We start from the raw sequence: 18,469 nt of genomic DNA on the forward strand, positions 1-18,469 counted from the left end.
ACTAAAAAGATGAGCTATTAATCAGTAAATCACCGATCATTTACGACAAAGCATCATAGTCCTAAAATGACTTTGACTTTATCTGACAATAATCACGATCCTGCAGAGACATAAAGATTGGCTCTACAGAAACCCAAAAGGCAAATTTTATGAAGTTTCGGAGAAAACCATTAACTGCATTCTTCTTACTTTTCCTCAATTTTTTTCTGAAAAGTCAACCTTTTCGTCTATTACTCTGCGAAATTTCCAGATATATTGGAATATACAACGAGATTTTTCAATAATTAAGGTAATTAATTACTTAACGGAGGAAAAAACAAATATCTCTCAACGGCGGACTGAATTGGATTTTCGTTTTACGGCGAAGTAAAAATATTGAACCAAGACTGTACTTTTACAAAAACAAAAACAACAGTAAGAATTTGATTTCCGCTATAGCAACTATATTTAATTGATAAATTGTGTTATAAAATATTCCATCTAATCTCCTCCGTCAACATATAATAGAGACAAGACAACATCAGCCAATATATAAAACCGTAATTACCAAATTATATGATTTTCACTTTTCTAAAATAAGCACACATAAATAGAAAAAAAAAGTTACAGCTTACAGTGGCAGCGAGCTGCGAGAGAGACAGTAAAAAAAAAAAGTAATCGGGCGAAGCTGTAAGAAAGGATAAATTGGTTGTCTACAATAAGTCGACGGGTGGAAGAGAGGATGAGCTTTCAGGTAAATCAGAACGTCGGTACGACACCGTATTGCCCAGCTGAAGCGTAAACCTGACTAAAGAAAACGTCGTCGTTCTCAGTCTCCGTTCGTTTCGCGAAACGGCCTTTGATCCTTGGCCGTGACTCAGCGTAAGCTTTCCTCGAAGCGTAACGTATCGTCTTCTCGAACTTCCTGTTCTTCCGCTTCTCTCTGTACCTCAGAACCCGAGCCTCCCTGTCCATGGAGCTCGGTTGCTCGCCGGTAGTCCCCGTCGAGGTAGTGATCGTGCTCCGGTTAAACGGGACGGAGGTGGTCCCGTCGGGAACGACGCCGTATTCGAGAGACGAAGTCGAGACCTGAAAGTGAAAATCGAAAATCAGTTAAAAAAGTTTCTGACTATTTCGAGAAACTCCACGGAGGATTTTTTTTTTTTTTTTTTTTAACATTTAGACCAAAAAAAAAAAAACTCCACGGAGGAGAGGAGACTTACACTATGGCTGATTGATTGAGTTGGGTAGGTGAAAGTCGAGAGCTTTGATCTGCAGAAGTCTATGTCGAAGCAGTGGTCGTTGTTAGTTACAGGAAGAGGCTCTGTTTTTGTCTGAACCGGTACGAGGCTGTCTGCTCCGAACGTGTTTGGGTACTCGAAGTCAATGAGTCGATCGAAGTCAGAGAACATAAACTCAGAAGACTTCAGTTCAGTTACAGTTTCGATTTTTGCCGGTTCGTTGAAGTCGTTAGGGAGCAGCCACGGGCACAAACCGAGCTCGTCGGCGTTTCCGATCACCGGAACGGCGGTTAAGTCGACGGTGGTGGAATCGCCGAGGACTCCAAACGTGGAAGGTGAGATTTTCGCGACGGCTGAGTCGAAGAAAGACTCGACGGGGACTCGTTCATGGCGGCTAGCGAGAGGATTAGCCGAGTGGATGTCGGAGTCGCAGGTGACGCAGAGTGAGGCGGCGTCGGCTTTGCAGGTGACGGCGGCGGGAGCTTGTTCGCAGACTTCACAGAGGTACACGCGCTCGTGACGCGTGAAGGAGTGGATGCTTGTGTCGCAAGTGATGCATAAGAAGGCTGAGTCGAATCGGCAGTACACGGCGGCGGAAGCTGATTTACAAGCGTCACAGGAACGCGCCGCCGCGCCCCAGCCGCCGGAGAGTGGTTTGATGCTCTCTAAGCCGAATCCCATTTACTTCTTCTCTCTCTACTCTTTTTTGTTCTCTCTTAAATTTAATTTTCACAAAACTCTCTTTGAAGTTTTTGGAACCTAAAGTTTGAGAATGTGTGAGAGTTGGGTATTTGATTTGCTTGGATGATCTGTCATGCCCAGTCGGATAGAGAACACACAGTACACGCCAACGAATTATAATGTGACACATGTAGAAATATTGTCCACATAAAATACTATTTTTCAATATAGTATGGGGTTTTAATAATGTTTTTTTTCTTCTTTTGCTTACGCATGGAGAAATATGTTTCTTAGAAACTAAAATTAGGCTGACAAGAAACCAGCTAATTATAAAATATATTAAGTTGGATATCATATTTTTTTGGTCTTCTAATTGTCGGAGTATATGTTTTAAGCTTTTAATATATTAAACATTTTCATGAGCCTTAAATTATTTGGATGGTATTTTGAGTGGGGTTTATATATTATGGTAATTGGGTGTATTTGGATGCTTTATTATAAGAATTATGAAGTTTTGAATATATGAATTTTTCATACCATATACTTGAAGGAATATCTATGGCCTCCAAAAGGTTTATTAGATAACTTAAAGATTTTAACTATTGTGCTAATATGTAGCCAATTTACATGTATCAATAACTTTTATGCCATTTTCGTACATTATTTCATCTGTGAATGTATTCTAGCCTATAGTCTTCTTTTCAAACAGGACTTCGAATTTGATAACTATTATTGAAATCATTTTGTTAAAACATAACTAATCAAATTAATCAATTATAAATAATAAGTAGCTCTGTAGTGGATGACTTATTCTTGCAGCGTATTCGGATGGGGTCCCTTCACGTAAGTGAGGAAAGTTCTTGGAATTATGAGATTGGATGGTCGGCACTAGGCGTCGACATGATTTAGCTATTTATCTAGTTAAGCATGAAAGCAACATTTGATTTTCTTTCTAAATTCAGAAACTTTGACTTCGAGAAATCATAAAATATGAGCTTGCTTAAGATTTCATTTTTACGGTTTTATTAATGAAGATTCGGTAATATATTACACTGAATAAAGCAATACGCATTTTGTAATGCGTTGTAAAGCAACGTGTTATAGATTCAGTTCTTTTGAGAGATACCTGATTTCACACTTTCGCAGCACAACTATTGTTTTTTGGGACAGCACAACTATTTTTATATGCTACATTTTAAAAGAATTATTTCTATTCTGTTCCAAATTATATAAGTTCTATAAAAGTCTCACCTTTTGAACTGGATTTATGGTGATAATATTTAGATTTTTATCTGACATGTTGGTTCATATCTTGATATCTATCTTTATGAGATATCTTCCCGAGGTACACGCACCCAAAAAAGTGTTGCTGTTTTCGGCACTGAATGCACTGTACATTTTACTCGATTTGGACCCATCTCCAGTTTTTATCGTCAATGTGTTTTTTACTATTGGAAGAAACTCTCTCCGTACTGGATGATAATATTGTGATATCTATATATATTCGAGTTGTGGTTAAATTCGTTCCAAAATATTATTGGTCTTGTGCCTAGGTTATGATTAAGGAGAATAAAATATACAATTATTTATTTTTTTGAATAAAAAATCACTACAAGAAAACGTAGCAGTAACAGCGGTATTTTACGAGGAAATTATTTCCTCGTAAATTTACATAAGCTTTACAACGCAATTACGACGCGACATGACTTCGTCGTAAACTCGATGGTAATTTACGACGAAATGTATTCGTCGTAAAGTTAATGTAAGTTTACGACGAAAGTACGTGGAATGCAAAATAGTTGTAAACGTTACATCGACATTACAACGAATCATGTTACCGTTACATAAAGGTGAAAACGTGTATTGAAAGTGCTTTAACTTACCTAAGTTCGTTGTAAACGCGTTGTAAATTTTCCATGTAAAATCCATGTAAAACTTACCATATTTCTCTATATATATGTCATTTCCCACAACTCTCTTCCTCACAACACACAACTCTCTTCCTCACAACACACAACTCTCTTCTTCTCGAACCACCAATTACTATTTCGAAGATAACGATAACGAACATGAGTCATTCGTCTGTCTGCCAATTCAGTAGAGCGATAAGGAGAAAATGGAGGGAAGTGAAGTTGGTTTATACTTGAGTGAAACCTCCGACCATCGTCAAAGGTTCCTCTCAAGTACAAACCAGCTGCACTTCCGTCCACTTTCTCCTTGTCGTTCCACTGAATTGGCAGACAGACGAACGACACAGGTTCCTTATCGTTGTTTTAGAAATAGTAATTGGTGGGGTAACAACGCAATTACGACGAAACCAAATTTCGTCGTAAACGCCATGTAATATTACGACGTAAGTACGTCGAAAATGAAATTTTACATCGATATTACAACGAATCATGTTACCGTTATATTTAGGTGAAAAACTTATCGAGTTTCGTTGTAAAGTCGTTGTAAAAAAACTATGTAAAATCCATGTAAACTTTCCCTTGTAAAATCGTTGTTATATTTCAACTACCCAACTCGAAAATTTCTCTATATATATGTCATTTCCCACAACTCTCTTCCTCACAACACACAACTCTCTTCCTCACAAGACACAAACGGAAAAAAAAAAAATTTAAAAAAAAATAGTAGAAAAAATGGTCGGTGGCGGTAGTATTTACGAGTTACGAAGTTGGATGTATTTGCACAAAGATTCCGACGGGAGAGTGACGAATGCATTTCTGAACGGGCTAGAGACATTCATGCACCAGGCGGGCTGTACACCGATCACGCAGGAAAGCGGTAAGATGTTCTGCCCCTGTTCAAAATGCAAAAATTCGAAATTTGCACGTAGTGAAACTGTATGGAATCATTTAGTAAACAGAGGATTTACACCACAGTATTACATTTGGTATCAACATGGAGAGGGTTATGGGGGAAATGAAGCTAGTAGTAGTAATGCTAATTTTGAGGATGCTCATCATAATGAAGAACCGAATCATGTGCATAATGAATATAATTATCATCAAGAGGAGCAGATGGTAGATCATGATAGGGTTCAAGATATGATTAGTGATGCATTTTTAGAAACAACTACAACAATAGCAGATGGAACTGGAAATGTAGAAGAACCTAATTTGGATGCAAAAAGATTTTATGAAATGCTAGATGCTGCAAATCAACCAATCTACACTGGTTGTAGAGAAGGTCTCTCTAAATTGTCTCTAGCAGCTAGGATGATGAATATTAAAACGGATCATAATTTACCTGAGAATTGCATGGATGCATGGGCGGAGTTGTTTAAAGAGTATTTGCCAGAAGACAACGTGTCTGCTGAATCTTATTATGAGATTCAGAAATTGGTTTATAGTCTTGGGTTACCCTCGGAGATGATTGATGTTTGCATCGACAACTGCATGATCTACTGGAAGGAAGATGACAAGTTAGAAGAGTGTCGATTCTGCAAAAAACCACGATTCAAACCGCAAGGCCGTGGGAGGAATAGGGTACCGTACCAAAGGATGTGGTACCTACCAATTACAGACAGATTGAAAAGATTATATCAATCTGAGAGGACTGCTGCGTCGATGAGGTGGCATGCCGAACATGTCCAGAGAGATGGTGAGGTTGCACATCCATCAGACGCAAGAGCGTGGAAACATTTCAACAAGGTACACGGAGATTTTGCTACAAATATTCGGAATGTCTATCTTGGGTTATGCACCGATGGATTTAGTCCATTTGGAATGTCTGGTAGACAATATTCTTTGTGGCCAGTCATTCTTACGCCGTATAATTTACCGCCGGATATGTGCATGGAACAAGAATTTCTATTTTTGACCATATTAATCCCAGGGCCGAAGCATCCAAAACGGTCTCTTGATGTTTTTCTTCAACCGTTGATAGAAGAGCTAAAGCAATTGTGGTCAGAAGGGGTGAGGACGTACGATTGTTCCTTGAAAACCAATTTTACGATGCGAGCAGTTCTGATGTGGACGATAAGTGATTTCCCTGCTTATGGGATGTTGTCTGGCTGGACAACACATGGAAGATTATCTTGTCCGTATTGTCTTGGATCCACGGATGCTTTTCAACTGAAGAATGGTAGGAAGAGTTGTTGGTTTGATTGTCATCGTCGGTTTCTTCCACTTGCCCATCCGTACAGAAGAAACAAGACATTGTTTCGACACAAAAAAATTGTCAGAGACAGTCCTCCTCCATATCTCACCGGCCAGCAGATCGAAGCGGACATTGATTATTACGGAGCTCAGGAAACAGTTAAGGTTGGAGGAAATTGGCATGTTCCTGGAAATATGCCTGATGGGTATGGTGTATCTCACAATTGGCATAAGAAGAGTATATTTTGGGAGCTACCGTATTGGAAGGATCTTCTCTTACGCCACAATCTGGATGTCATGCATATCGAGAAGAACTTTTTTGAGAACATCATGAATACATTACTTAACGTCCCTGGGAAGACAAAAGATAACAAAAAGTCAAGGATGGACTTACCTGATATTTGCTCAAGAAGTGAGTTACATATCAAGAGCAATGGAAACGTTCCTGTTCCCATCTTCCGGTTGTCATCAGCAGCGAAAACAACCTTGTTTGACTGGGTTGCATCGGAAGTTAAGTTTCCTGATGGTTATGTTTCAAATATGTCAAGATGTATTGAACGAGGTCAAAAGTTCTCCGGAATGAAAAGTCATGATTGTCATGTGTTTATGCAACGACTGCTTCCATTTGCTTTTGCCGAGCTCCTTCCAGCAAATGTCCACGAAGCACTTGCAGGTAATTATAAATTTATATATATACCTATGTTACGAAATGTTATTAATTTGATTCCTTTTAAAATATACAGCCATCGGAGCATTTTTCAGAGATCTTAGCACACGTACGTTCAAAGAAGAAGTCATCGAACAACTTCATCAGAACATTCCGATCATATTGTGCAACCTGGAGAAGATATTTCCTCCTTCATTTTTTGACGTCATGGAGCATCTAGTTGTCCACCTACCGTATGAAGCATTGCTTCGTGGACCTGTTCACAACGGATGGATGTATCCGTATGAGCGACAGATGAAACATTTGAAGGGGAAAGCAAGAAATCTTGCAAAGGTAGAAGGTTCAATAGTTGCAGGGAGTTTGACAGCCGAAACATCTAACTTCACATCATACTACTTTGCTCCAACTGTTCGTACGAGAAAAAGAGTTCCTAGAAGATATGATGATGGTGGAGTACCGACATCATATCCAATTGATGGTGTTCCTGACATTTTCTGCGAAATTGGACGGTTTGGTGGTAAAACGAAAGAAGTATGGTGGTCATGTGAAGAAGATAAACATAGTGCCCACACTTATATTCTGCTCAACTGCGAGGATGCAATGACCCGTTACTTTGAAAGGTAAATTTTTTTGTGAATGTTAATTATATGAATTGAAGTTAATTATGTATGATTTGATTATTTGTTCAATTTGCAGGATGTTTGTATCTCAAGTTGAAGAAGCAATACCAGGAATATCTGCAACTGATGTGGATACACGTAAAGATAAGCACTTTGTCAAGTGGTTAAAATCACAGGTAATATATCTCATACTATTATATTAATTAAGTAAGTGTTTAAGAATATATATATGTTTTTTGCAGGTTGATTATGACGATCCTTATTATCCCGTATGGTTTCATGAATTGGTTCAAGGTCCAGTTGCAAAGGTCACCACATCACCTATGTATTTCACACGAGGATTTACCTTTCACACATACGAGTATGGGAGACATCGGGCAACGAGTAACTACGGAATATGTGTGAAAGGTGAAACAGACTTTTACGGGATATTGCAGGAGATTATTGAAGTGGAATTTCCGGGGTTATTGAAGCTAAAATGCGTCCTCTTCAAATGTGAATGGTTCGATCCTGTTGTGAACCGAGGGATTCGGTATAACAAATTTGGTGTTGTGGATGTCAATTTTGGGAGAAGATACAACAAATTTGAGCCTTTCATTTTAGCTTCACAAGCCGAGCAAGTTAGCTTCCTTCCTTATCCTCGGCTTCGAACTTCCGGGATAAACTGGGTAACTGCTATCAAAGTTACACCTCGTGGACGCATTGTCGTTGGAGAAGAACCGCCCTTGCAAGAAGAAGACGCTATCACTGAAGTTGAGGTACCAGAACAACCAACTGATGAAATCCTTTTGATCGACCCGCAAAACTTTCAATATGAAGATATTCCCGAAGATGCGACAGATGAAGCACGTGAAGACGAGTTCGAGAGAAGCGACGATGATGATTGTAATGATAGTGATGAGAACGAAAACGATTTAGAGTGATGTAATATATGTATCAAATGTTGGATTTCTCTATTGTAATATTTTCTAAAAGAAAGAGTAAGAAGTAGTATGATATAAGATATGATGTTAGATGATATGTCACTTTGGGGTTTAGGGATTTCATTCTCGGTGTTTAGGGTTAAGCGTCGTAATTTCGTCGTAAATGGAAAAACGCGGGCCTGGTAATTTCGTCGTAACTCGAAAAACACGGGCCTGGTAATTTCGTCGTAAATTAAAAAACACGGGCCTGGTAAATTCGTCGTAAATGGAAAAACGCGGGCCTGGTAATTTCGTCGTAAATTTACGTCGATTTTACGACGAATCCTAATCTATATAAGGGGACGCCGAGAGCGAGGCTGCCTCGCTCATTCCTCCCAAATTCCTTTGCTCTCTCTAAGGTAAACTCTCTCTTCTCTCTCTCTTTTTTTTTTTTTTAAATTAGTTTAGGTGATTAGTTAGGTAACGGAATTAGTTTAGGTGATTAGTTAGGTAATTAGTTTAGGTGATTAGTTAGGTAACGGAATAATATTTTTATTATGTCGTAACTGATAAAATTTATTTTAATTTTTTTTAGATGGCTCCTAGAAGAAAATCCAGAGCACCTAGTTATAGAGATTTGTTTGGCGACGATGGTTCCGGTACATCTTCTTCCGGTCCATCGTCTTCTGGTCCATCATCCTCCACCGCAGTTCCAGACTCTCAGCCTTCTCAGAGAGTTGCTTGGAGTCCTCCTCCACCGCAGATGCCTCCACCGCAAATGCCTCCACCGCATATGCCTCCACCTCCTCCTCCAGCGGCTGCACCTGAGCCTGTCCCAGAAGGTGCAGTTCATCCGGATTTGCGTGTGCCTTCATATGCCCCATTCGCGAGATATACGGTAGAGGATTTGCTTGCCCAGCCCGGACGAGAGGGTTTGGATGTTCTAGACCCCGATAGACCCCGAGGAACTTATTGGTAAGTTATTAATTTTTATTACATAAAAATTTAAAATATTTTTATTTTCTAACGGTTAAATTGTTTTCCTTTCAGGTTTGGGGCTAATAACCGTGTTGGCCGGAGCGTTTCGAAAACGATTAAGGGTTACTACGACGGGGCATATCCGAACTGGAGCAAGACTCCAAATCACGTTAAGATCACGTGGTTTAAAATGTTTGCGGTAAGATTTTTAAATTTAATTAAATTTTAACTTTTAAATATGTATATATTTTTTAAATATTATTATTAATTGTAATTTTTTCAAATTTTTTGTGTTTCAGCAAAAGTGGCATTGGTCTTTGGGAATCACCGAGATGGTGAAGGCGGAATTCGTTGCAAAAGCAAAGATCCGCCTCTGCAACACAGTCTCCGATTGGAAGGACAAGTGGGAGCTCGACGGGTATGAGGGAAAGCCCACTGAGCTCACGACGGATGTGTGGGATGGCCTCATCGCCTATTGGAAGCACCCGTCTTCGATCAAAAAGGCCAATTCGTGCTCGGCTTCTCGAAGAACGAAGGATAAAGATGGTAATTTGCCCATGCTTCACAGAACCGGCCAAAAACCACATGCAGGCATCCGTCTAGACGTTGTAAGTTTTGTTTTTAAATATTTATTTTAAAATATTCAATTAATATAACTTTTAATATTTTTTTTTTGTAGTTGGAGAAGACGGGAGTCTTACCATCTCTGTCTGACCTATTCAAGATGACTCACGCCACATCCGACGGAGTTTTTGTGGATCCTGCATCAGAGAAACTCGCTCAAGCAGTGGCTACTCGGATTGAAGAACGGGAGACGCAACTAACTCAGGAGTCTCCCGATGGATTACCCGTCACATTGTCCACCGAAGAAGCCGACCGAATCTTCGAAGAGGTAGTACAACTAAAATTTTTTTTTTCATTATTTTTAATAACTATATTAATATATGTTTTAATTTTATAGCTGGCTCCTAGAAAGAAGGGCCGAATAGTCGGTATAGGCTCCGTTAACCAAGTTGCAAGGGCAACTTCGTCATACACTTCGAGACGGGATGAAGAGACTTCTCAGATGAAAGCTCGAATGGATAGCCAGCAGGTTCGTTTAGACTCTCTTGAGGATTTGCTAGACGTGATGGCCGTGGGAAACCCGGTTATGCAGAGAATGTTGAGTCAGAGACGAGCCGCTCTTGGGTTGCCAGTACGAGATCCCCAAGAGTCCGATCCAACCCGTCAACAGCCGAGCAACCCCACCGACTACTTCGATGATATGTAGTTTTTTTAATATTTTCGGTTTGTATTATGAATTTAAATATTATGACTTTTAAATGCTTTTTTATAAATGTTTTTTATTTTCATATTTCGTTTTAAAATTAAAATTATTTAAAATTCAGAATTTTAAATAAATTCAAATTTATATATATATATATTTGAGGTTAAAAATAATATTCAAAATATATTATAAAACGAAACGTCGATGTAGGCTCGACGTAAACATTTACAACTGATTACCGTCGAAAATAATTACGAGTCTTTTACATCGAAGATTTTACGTGGTCTTTACATCGAAATGTTACGTGGAGTTTACATCGAAATATTTACGAGGGTGTTACAACGAAAATGTTTACGTGTGCTTTACATCGAATCCATTACGTGGAGTTTACCACGAAATTTTACGTGTCGTTTACGACGAATCTCTGCCCTGCGCTTTACGAGGAATATATTTCGTCGTAAACTTAACAAGTCATTTACGACGAAACGTCGGTTACGACGGGCGTTTTACGACGAAACGTGTTTCGCGGTTCATTCGTCGTAACACCCCGTTTACGACGAAGTTACAACGTATATTGCCCTCGTAAAAAATATGTTTTCTTGTAGTGAATATACAATTCTGCGGTCAGCAAACCTGTAAAGAGCCATAAATAATGAACTGTACATTGTTAATGTACTGAATTATATAGTAATGGAATTATGGTGCGGAAATTGTGAGACTCAACGTAAGCACTAAGTAAAATGTGTTAGATATGTATTTAGTGGAATGGGTCTGGTTTTCATTAAGAAAAACACTTATCACTTCCGATCCGGTTTAGAAAACCTAACCTTGTCTTGGCATCAGAACCATTAACATCGAACAGGTTAATTTATAGTCCCTAAACCCTTTGATTCAACGTCACCTTGCGTGTCAGTTCATGCAGAAAGCGTCATGCCTTGCGTAGGCTACACGTGATTTTGTTTATATTATCATCAAATCTTTTCACGTTAATGTCTGCAGATTACAACTGTATTAAGAAACAAAAAGAAGTTGTTTCAATAACCCTTTGAGTTTTATCAAACTACAAATCCTTATATCTTCTGATGTTTAAACTAGTATATGTCGCAATGTCATATCCCCACAACCCCACCCAAACCTTTTTCTGATTAGTATCATGCTTGGTAATATCGCCAACTAGTTCAACTCAGGATCTAATGGTGTGTTAGCGCTTAACAACCGAAAATTATACTAAACACAATCTAGCTCTCCACAGATGCAATAGAAAAAACCATAATAATTCCTCTTCAAAATTGTATAGAATAGATATACAGTTTGTGCAGTTTCTCTAAAATTAAGTCTTAACAAGTCACATAAGTTTTTAGTCTAAGCAATCGTTGACAATAAATAACGACTTGTATCCCTTGATAAATATTAAATACTAGTATGGATGTGCATGCCATGTGAGAAATTGAAAGCCAAAATGGATCGATGAACAATGCATATTTAAATGAGCCCTTATTGAATTTTACTGTACATTGAACGTTGACATAATCATTCGCATCACGATTATTTAATAAACTTGCTATTGTGAGATGCAACCAATCAAACATTTGTAATTTCAATCATTTATAAAGGTGATAACACTTTCCCTCAAAGGAAAGTGGGTGATCTGATCTTTGCCAGTCTAGCAAATAATCCAATACATGTCAGCATCTTCTGATCTCAAGTAACACGTGTGAGAGTTGGAAGGTCGTGTATTATAATATATAACAGTATTAGTCACCAAAATGATAATTGGTTAGAAAACTCAATAAATTCAACAATGTATTCATTATTCAACTTAATTTCTTTATTCTTCTCTTTTGTCGTCTATTCAATAAAGCATTGGCGATATTTATATAGATCATGGACCAATGTCCAAAAGAAATGGACGTGTGAAATGTTACAACTTCAATTTCTTCTCACTAAAGATCGGTTCTTTTTACTTTGTTTTCAAATAGTCATATAAACTCAGGATCCACTTAAATGATAATAGAAATTTTCCAAAACGATTCATTTATTGTATTTCCAGTATGGTTATGTTTATAATTGTCGAGATAGCTTTGCCGTTAAAACATATAGTGGCGTGACATAAATGAAAACATCACCAAGTTGTATGCTTTTAGGTGAGAGATAACGAATAAATAATATTCACTTCATTTCTTTAACAATCTATATTCTGATATGTAAGCTCCACTACTGTGGTTATGTTTCATACAATCACATGAAAGTTGCTTTTTTTTTCCAACACATGAAAGTTACTCTAATGCATGGGTTTTGTAAAAGAGGAACTACTATGGGTAAAGTATTAATAATGCATATAATTAACATTATCATTTGTTATAATGAGACCTTTCACGAGACTCGACTTTCGGCCACAAATCGACAAAAGAAAAGACTTAATACTTTTTGCCGACCATTTTATCAGTATATACATAATACATATATAAACTTAATTCGTCAACAACAAAGTATGTAGCAATTAGATTCATCATTCGTGTGACGACAAATAGACACGATTATTGTAATATGTAAATGGGGTCGTCGCAAATTAGAAATGAAAAAAAAAACAAAGTCTATCACAACTATTTCATAGCAATTATACGGATACCTAGTCCATATATACTTTCTCAACTATTGTTATCTTTGTTTCTAAGTTTTTGTCAACAAATACCTGAAGTTGCTAAATTGAGCGGCAAGTACTTTTTCAGCATTTATTTTTGCTATGAGGCACAAAAACTTACTCGACTTCGTAGTAAGACTCCAACGGTATCATAATATAATACATATACAAACTTAGGTTAATTTCTCTAACGTGATGACAGGTGTGTCCGGACAGCGTGGCGTGGTTACACTCAATGTTGAGTTTAAACTCGTTAATAAGTTCGTATTTCCTCAGGAAATTGGCAGATGTTGCAGCATCCCAGTCATACTGGTGCTTGGTTGGTTCTTGAAGCTTGGGCTCGATTAGAAGTGTGCCCGACGATAACAAGATTATATCACATACCAGTAGTTAGGCCTGCGGATTCGGATATTTGTTTTTTTTCGAGTCGGGTCGGTTAGTTCGAAATTCAGTTAGTTTAGTTTGGTAGAAGTCTCGCTGTATTGAATTCGAAAATTTCTGGTTTTCGTTAGTTCAATTTCAAAAATTTCTACCAAAGTTTTTGAATTCGGTTAATTTTAGGTTTAAATTTGTTAAAAATAAAAAAAAAAGGAAGAAGTTAAATTTGTTTATTTTGGTTCAAAATTTTGGTTAAGGTGGGTATAGTTTCTACTTTAAAAAACGAATTAACTAAACCAAACCGAACCAAAAACTAATTTCTTTTTACTTCCCGAATCGAACCGAACCTCCTAACCGAATTGAACCGAAAACCAAACTTTTTAATTTAGTTCGGGAGGTTCGGTCAATAGCCGTAGGCTATCAGTGATGGACAGAAAAAGAAGAAGACTAAAGACATACCGTTGAATCCAATCTTTTTCTTGTAAGCAACAGCAGCTTGAAAGAACCTGGCCATATGATCAAGCTCTCTTCCCATATCAGTGTTCAAGAGCGTCTGGTAACCTTCACGACCACCCCAGAATACATAGTTTTCACCGCCCAAGTAATGTGTCACCTCCATGGCCTTCTTCAATTGCGCAGCAGCTTAGGCATAGACTCCAACCTCAGAGCTAGTTGCTCCTCCGTGCATGTATCGAGGATGCAAGAAAAGCTGAGCCGTTCCCCACAATGGTCTAATCTTGGTTTCCTGCAATAAAGAGAAAGAAGAACTTCATCAATCAAACTAAAGAGAGTGTTTTCATCAGTTAAGAACTTAAAAATGAAGTGGCTACAGAAGCTATCATCTAAATTTAGATGATTAAAACAACATGAATCGCCTTTTGGAGTTCTTTGGCAAGTTCAATAACTTCATCCAAGTTTTTGTTAGATTCCTGCAGAGAATAGGTTACAGTTTCAGTGAAAGTAATGAAGTAGTGAACCAGTCATCATGTTTTGGGAAGCTTGAGATACCTCAAGTGTATTGCCATCAGGGGCAATGTCTCTGTCATGGAAACACCACCAATCAACTCCAAGTTTCTTCAAAAACTCAAAGTTGGCTCTCACTGCATTAAACAACAATCAGTAACTCACTCGCTCGCTCACAAAGGAGCAAAACATAAAACATGTCTGTTTAACTTACTTCTTCTCTTAACCATAGCAACGGAGTTGGTACCATCTTCCCAGGGCCAATACTTGGTAGCAGCACCAAAGGGGTCACCTCCAGTCCCTCGGAAAGTAAGCCAAAACGCAACACTGAATCTAAACCAATCCTGTTACACGAGAATAAATTCAACAACGTGACCCTATCACTCTTCAAAATCCATAACACATGGTTGAAAATGCTGACTTTACATTCATTTTCTTGCCGGGAATCTCCTCTTCTGCGTTATACCACTTGTAAGCAAGTGGGTTACTGCTATTAGGTCCCTGTAACAAGTCGTTAACAACCAAAGCAATCTACACATGCAAATAAACAAGTACTAGAATCTAAACTAGTACCTACTACCCACAAAGAAATGGTTTTGATCGCTTAACTCATACTTAATATGAGGGATCTCAGGGAAGAACTCTCCTTCCCAATCATCAGAGCCACTACACTTCCCTCCTGAATCCGCAGGACATGTTTGTGGCTCAGCGGACTTCATACGTATCAAATCAAATAAAAAGAAAAAAAAACTTTAGAAGAAATGAAGAATCTCAGATATGTTTTAGTGATCGAAAAAAACTAGAGCTTTGGATATAATTCTTACCACTAGAAAGAACGCTGCGTTAAAACAGAGAAAGATCATAAAGATCTTAACTTTCTTCATAGTGTTCAACCAAACGAACAAAACCCTGAGCTTTGTGAAGTTCAATGTAACCACCAGGCCAGAGCTTTGTGAAGTTGGATAAATATATGGGTTGGGATTAAGTAGTGATTAAGAAGAATTGGTCTGATAATGATGTAACGTAAGCCAGATTTTGTTTTGTTTTGTGATATTATGGGGTCACTTAAAGTAATCGAACACTCCTTTATCCGGAAACTACGTAGCGAATATCTCCTCCTGACTCAGCAATTCCTTTCTATTTTTAGACGCAATCCAACAATATTGAAGTAAGTGCCTACGAGATTTCTTACCCATATAATCCAAATTTATCAAAACGAGGAACAATCCTTCACCGGTAGGAGCCATGCACCGTGTTTTCTTTCATTCTAGCTGTAGCTTATTACATGTGCCGTGTAGCCTACATGTTTATTACAATAGGTGGGACAAAACTAATAGTATCAAGTTATGTGGTTTCTGACTTCAAATAATAAGATTGCAGCTCCGAATCTTCTATAATCCAAAAGATAAGATACGGGATCAACAAAGAGAAACTGGTCGACAAGAAGTGAATATCAAATTGGGAGATATATAAGAAAGTTATGCGGCTGGATAGAGAGGACCGACCCTGAAATTTATGAGGTTTCAAACGTGTTATGGATTGAGGTTAAATGATTAATACATATAATTTTTTAGTTGATGTAGATATCAAATGATAACCATATAAAATCTGAGGGATGAGAAGAATGTTCATTTCACTATGGCTAACACTGGTCCTAGCTGAATAAGGATAACTGCAGGGGGTGGAGGGTGAAGTCTTGACTTCTATTATACAAATGGCATGAAGCCTCGAATTTAGAGAAGAATTTTTCATTTCGCTATGTCTAACATTTGTCCTAGCTGAATACTGAAGCCTTGTAATTCCGTTTCTTCAGTTTAATTATGCATTTTATCAATGTAAGCATGGATAATTGGATATTTTTGAAGTTAAATGATTTCCATATGCTAAAAAAACTCGGTTAGTCAATCTTTTACGATGTTACCATAATAAAGCCAAACAACAGAATTTTGAGGACAAGACGGTTAGGACATTACACACGTCAACAACAACAACAACAACAAAACGATGTTCCATGCAAATTAGATGTCTCGAAAATTTTAATTTTACGAGGATACTGAAATAGAAAATGTGAAGAAATTAAATGAAACCAAACAAAAAAAAACCGTTTAAAGTGTTTTTTTTTCTCTTAGTAAGGCTTCTCGCCAACGTAGTTACCCGGAGGATCGTAGTTACAAGTGATGAAAACTCCTGCACCATTCTCACAGACCACACTTGCGCATCCTAGCCTTTTGGTGTCACGCCACACAATCTGAGTGTAGTGACCACACATCCCACTTCCGTCACACGAGTTGGTGTTGTAGTTGTATGAGCTGCCTTCAACGACCCATGAGTGCACCACGAATCCTGGTGCCCAGCTCGATCCACTTCCCCAGAACAGGTTCTCACCGTATGGGCCCGTCGAATGGGTCATTGAGCAGTCGTAACGCCTCTGGTTCGCCCACCATGTCGCGTAGCTCGCTAGCTTGCCGTCCCAAACCAATGGAGGCAAACCTAATAGGAAATGAGATTCAATTTACAAAAAAGGCAATAAGAATACCAATATAAAAAAAAAAATGTAATGGTTAAGTTATATATACTACATGTAAAAGTAAAATTAGGGGCAAACAAAAACAATGGCAACCTACGTAACATACTAACAGAGCCAAATTACTCCGTAATTCTGACGTATGTAACAACTTTTTGTTTTTTTTGTTAATCGGAGGAGTCTATGGCAAAGGCTACAACAAAGCAAGGAGTAACCATCACATATGTGAAAGATATGGTTTCTTGCCACGTACGGCTTCTACAACACTCAACCATAATCGCATTTAAGGACTAGAACCCAATCTCTCAAGTCTCAACTAATATGGTGAATCATTTCGGTTTTGATCGATATGCCGTCTAGGCTAAACCGAGTTTTAGAACATTGCTATTGCTAATAAATACCTAGTCTAGACCGAATAGCGTTATGTGGGTCAAGGAACTGTCTAGCGATGGAGCCAGCTGGTAGGCGCGGAGTGTAAGGAGGCCGATAGACAGGCTTGGGGCTCGGCGTTGGAAGTGGGACCCATGGCTTAGGGACGTAAGGGGTAGGGATAACGGGTGGTCTTGGACGGTAATAGTCTGCATGGACTGCTTGGAAAGCGACCATGAGAAGGGATATTGTGAAGAAAATGACTTGGGTCGTCGATGAACCGGTCGCCATCTTTGTGGTGTGACTATGAAATATGTGTTTTTGGTGGTGAAGAGAAATTACTTTGGTGAGTAATTATTTATAAGTTATGATTTCATGAATTAAATAAAAAATTGGACCTTTAGAGGGGGATGTCAACTCCATTTGTGGCTTCCATGTTCGATTATGGTTACCACTCTTTTATGTTTCGTTTTGTTAAGATGAATTCTATGGCTAATTATTAATTGTCAATTGGGATCTTTAATACTACTTCTTTTTGTTACATGTACATGAACTTCTTGATTAACTAATGTGGACTCTGAAGATTTTTTTAAAGTTCATTTTAAACTTTTTTGAAAGAATCTTTCATTTTAAACATAGAGTTATGTTTTGTTCTTTGCAAAATAAAACTAAACTAATTTTCTTCGCCATCTCATATGTGATAAAATGTTGGGATATTGGAATTAAATTGTAATCTTAAATATGGAATTAAATTGTAATCTTAAATATGCAATGAAAATATGTCGATCAATCGCATGGACTGATTTTTTACTGATTTCTTAAAACCAAGTGGCATAAGGAAAAGGTGATTGTCCATGAGTTTTTAATTTTGGATAGAATTGATCAAGTATACTAGTTTTAAACTGATCTTAATATATTAGTTAGCAAGTCCCGGATAATAGATGCGAGATAATACAGCAATGTAGCCGGCCTAAGAATGTTCCCTGAAAAGACAATTTACTAATGCTCCTGTGGCTTTTTTTTATATACAAAACTTAGTTATGGTCAAATGTATAATAGTATTTTACTTCTAGTTGAGTAAATTAATTTTAAGTTTACTTTGCCTCCTTGTCATACGGTTAGGCCATGTCACTCTTAGCAACTAGGGGATCTTTAT

At 37.9% G+C, this 18,469-nt stretch overlaps 4 protein-coding genes across 7 annotated transcripts; 1 reads left to right on the forward strand and 3 right to left on the reverse strand.

Moving 5' to 3' along the window:
• Positions 1-528: 528 nt before the first annotated feature.
• LOC106387960 (zinc finger protein CONSTANS-LIKE 5) lies at positions 529-2,074 on the reverse strand. The gene is made up of 2 exons (XM_048750769.1): positions 1,203-2,074; positions 529-1,068 (listed from the first exon to the last, which is right to left on the reverse strand). Exons 1-2 carry the CDS (start codon positions 1,899-1,901, stop codon positions 739-741), a joined length of 1,029 nt encoding a protein of 342 aa, XP_048606726.1. The 5' UTR covers positions 1,902-2,074; the 3' UTR covers positions 529-738.
• A 5,977-nt stretch (positions 2,075-8,051) lies between these two features.
• On the forward strand, positions 8,052-9,522 carry LOC125583588 (classical arabinogalactan protein 9-like). Its single transcript, XM_048750774.1, has 2 exons — positions 8,052-8,612; positions 8,789-9,522. Exon 2 carries the CDS (start codon positions 8,789-8,791, stop codon positions 9,170-9,172), a length of 384 nt encoding a protein of 127 aa, XP_048606731.1. The 5' UTR covers positions 8,052-8,612; the 3' UTR covers positions 9,173-9,522.
• A 1,540-nt stretch (positions 9,523-11,062) lies between these two features.
• On the reverse strand, positions 11,063-17,663 carry LOC106431419 (pathogenesis-related protein PR-1-like). Of its 4 annotated transcripts, none has more exons than XM_048750784.1 (7): positions 17,346-17,663; positions 15,245-16,910; positions 14,847-15,133; positions 14,635-14,764; positions 14,466-14,557; positions 13,917-14,386; positions 11,063-11,444 (listed from the first exon to the last, which is right to left on the reverse strand). In XM_048750784.1, the coding sequence occupies exons 1-2, from the start codon at positions 17,602-17,604 to the stop codon at positions 16,546-16,548; spliced, it is 624 nt and encodes a 207-aa protein (XP_048606741.1). In that variant the 5' UTR covers positions 17,605-17,663; the 3' UTR covers positions 11,063-11,444; positions 13,917-14,386; positions 14,466-14,557; positions 14,635-14,764; positions 14,847-15,133; positions 15,245-16,545. The 4 variants fall into 4 exon arrangements, with proteins under 4 accessions (XP_048606741.1, XP_048606738.1, XP_048606743.1 ...); XM_048750781.1 differs by lacking the exon at positions 11,063-11,444 and having other exon boundaries at positions 12,775-14,386; positions 14,847-14,921; positions 14,994-15,133; XM_048750786.1 differs by lacking the exon at positions 11,063-11,444 and having other exon boundaries at positions 12,775-14,386; positions 14,668-14,764.
• LOC106387967 (xylose isomerase-like) lies at positions 14,101-15,139 on the reverse strand. The gene is made up of 6 exons (XM_048761330.1): positions 15,005-15,139; positions 14,847-14,951; positions 14,635-14,764; positions 14,466-14,557; positions 14,321-14,386; positions 14,101-14,202 (listed from the first exon to the last, which is right to left on the reverse strand). Exons 1-6 carry the CDS (start codon positions 15,137-15,139, stop codon positions 14,101-14,103), a joined length of 630 nt encoding a protein of 209 aa, XP_048617287.1.
• Positions 17,664-18,469: the final 806 nt, after the last annotated feature.

The sequence above is a fragment of the Brassica napus genome, chromosome A2 (assembly GCF_020379485.1).
Source record: "Brassica napus cultivar Da-Ae chromosome A2, Da-Ae, whole genome shotgun sequence".
NCBI classification, from domain to species: Eukaryota; Viridiplantae; Streptophyta; class Magnoliopsida; order Brassicales; family Brassicaceae; genus Brassica; species Brassica napus.

Bases quoted from the DNA above. Each gene is read 5' to 3' on its own strand.
- LOC106387960 (XM_048750769.1), bottom strand. From the start codon at position 1,901: ATGGGATTCGGCTTAGAGAGCATCAAACCACTCTCCGGCGGCTGGGGC. The intron at 1,069-1,202 runs GTAAGTCTCCTC...TTTCACTTTCAG, and splicing joins CTCAATCAATCAGCCATAGT to GTCTCGACTTCGTCTCTCGA.
- LOC125583588 (XM_048750774.1), top strand. From the start codon at position 8,789: ATGGCTCCTAGAAGAAAATCCAGAGCACCTAGTTATAGAGATTTGTTT.
- LOC106387967 (XM_048761330.1), bottom strand. From the start codon at position 15,139: ATGAAGTCCGCTGAGCCACAAACATGTCCTGCGGATTCAGGAGGGAAG. The intron at 14,952-15,004 runs GTGGGTAGTAGG...TTGCATGTGTAG, and splicing joins GCGATCAAAACCATTTCTTT to ATTGCTTTGGTTGTTAACGA. The intron at 14,765-14,846 runs GTAAAGTCAGCA...CTCGTGTAACAG, and splicing joins TTCCCGGCAAGAAAATGAAT to GATTGGTTTAGATTCAGTGT.
- LOC106431419 (XM_048750784.1), bottom strand. From the start codon at position 17,604: ATGGCGACCGGTTCATCGACGACCCAAGTCATTTTCTTCACAATATCC. The intron at 16,911-17,345 runs GTATTTATTAGC...ATTTCCTATTAG, and splicing joins CGCTATTCGGTCTAGACTAG to GTTTGCCTCCATTGGTTTGG.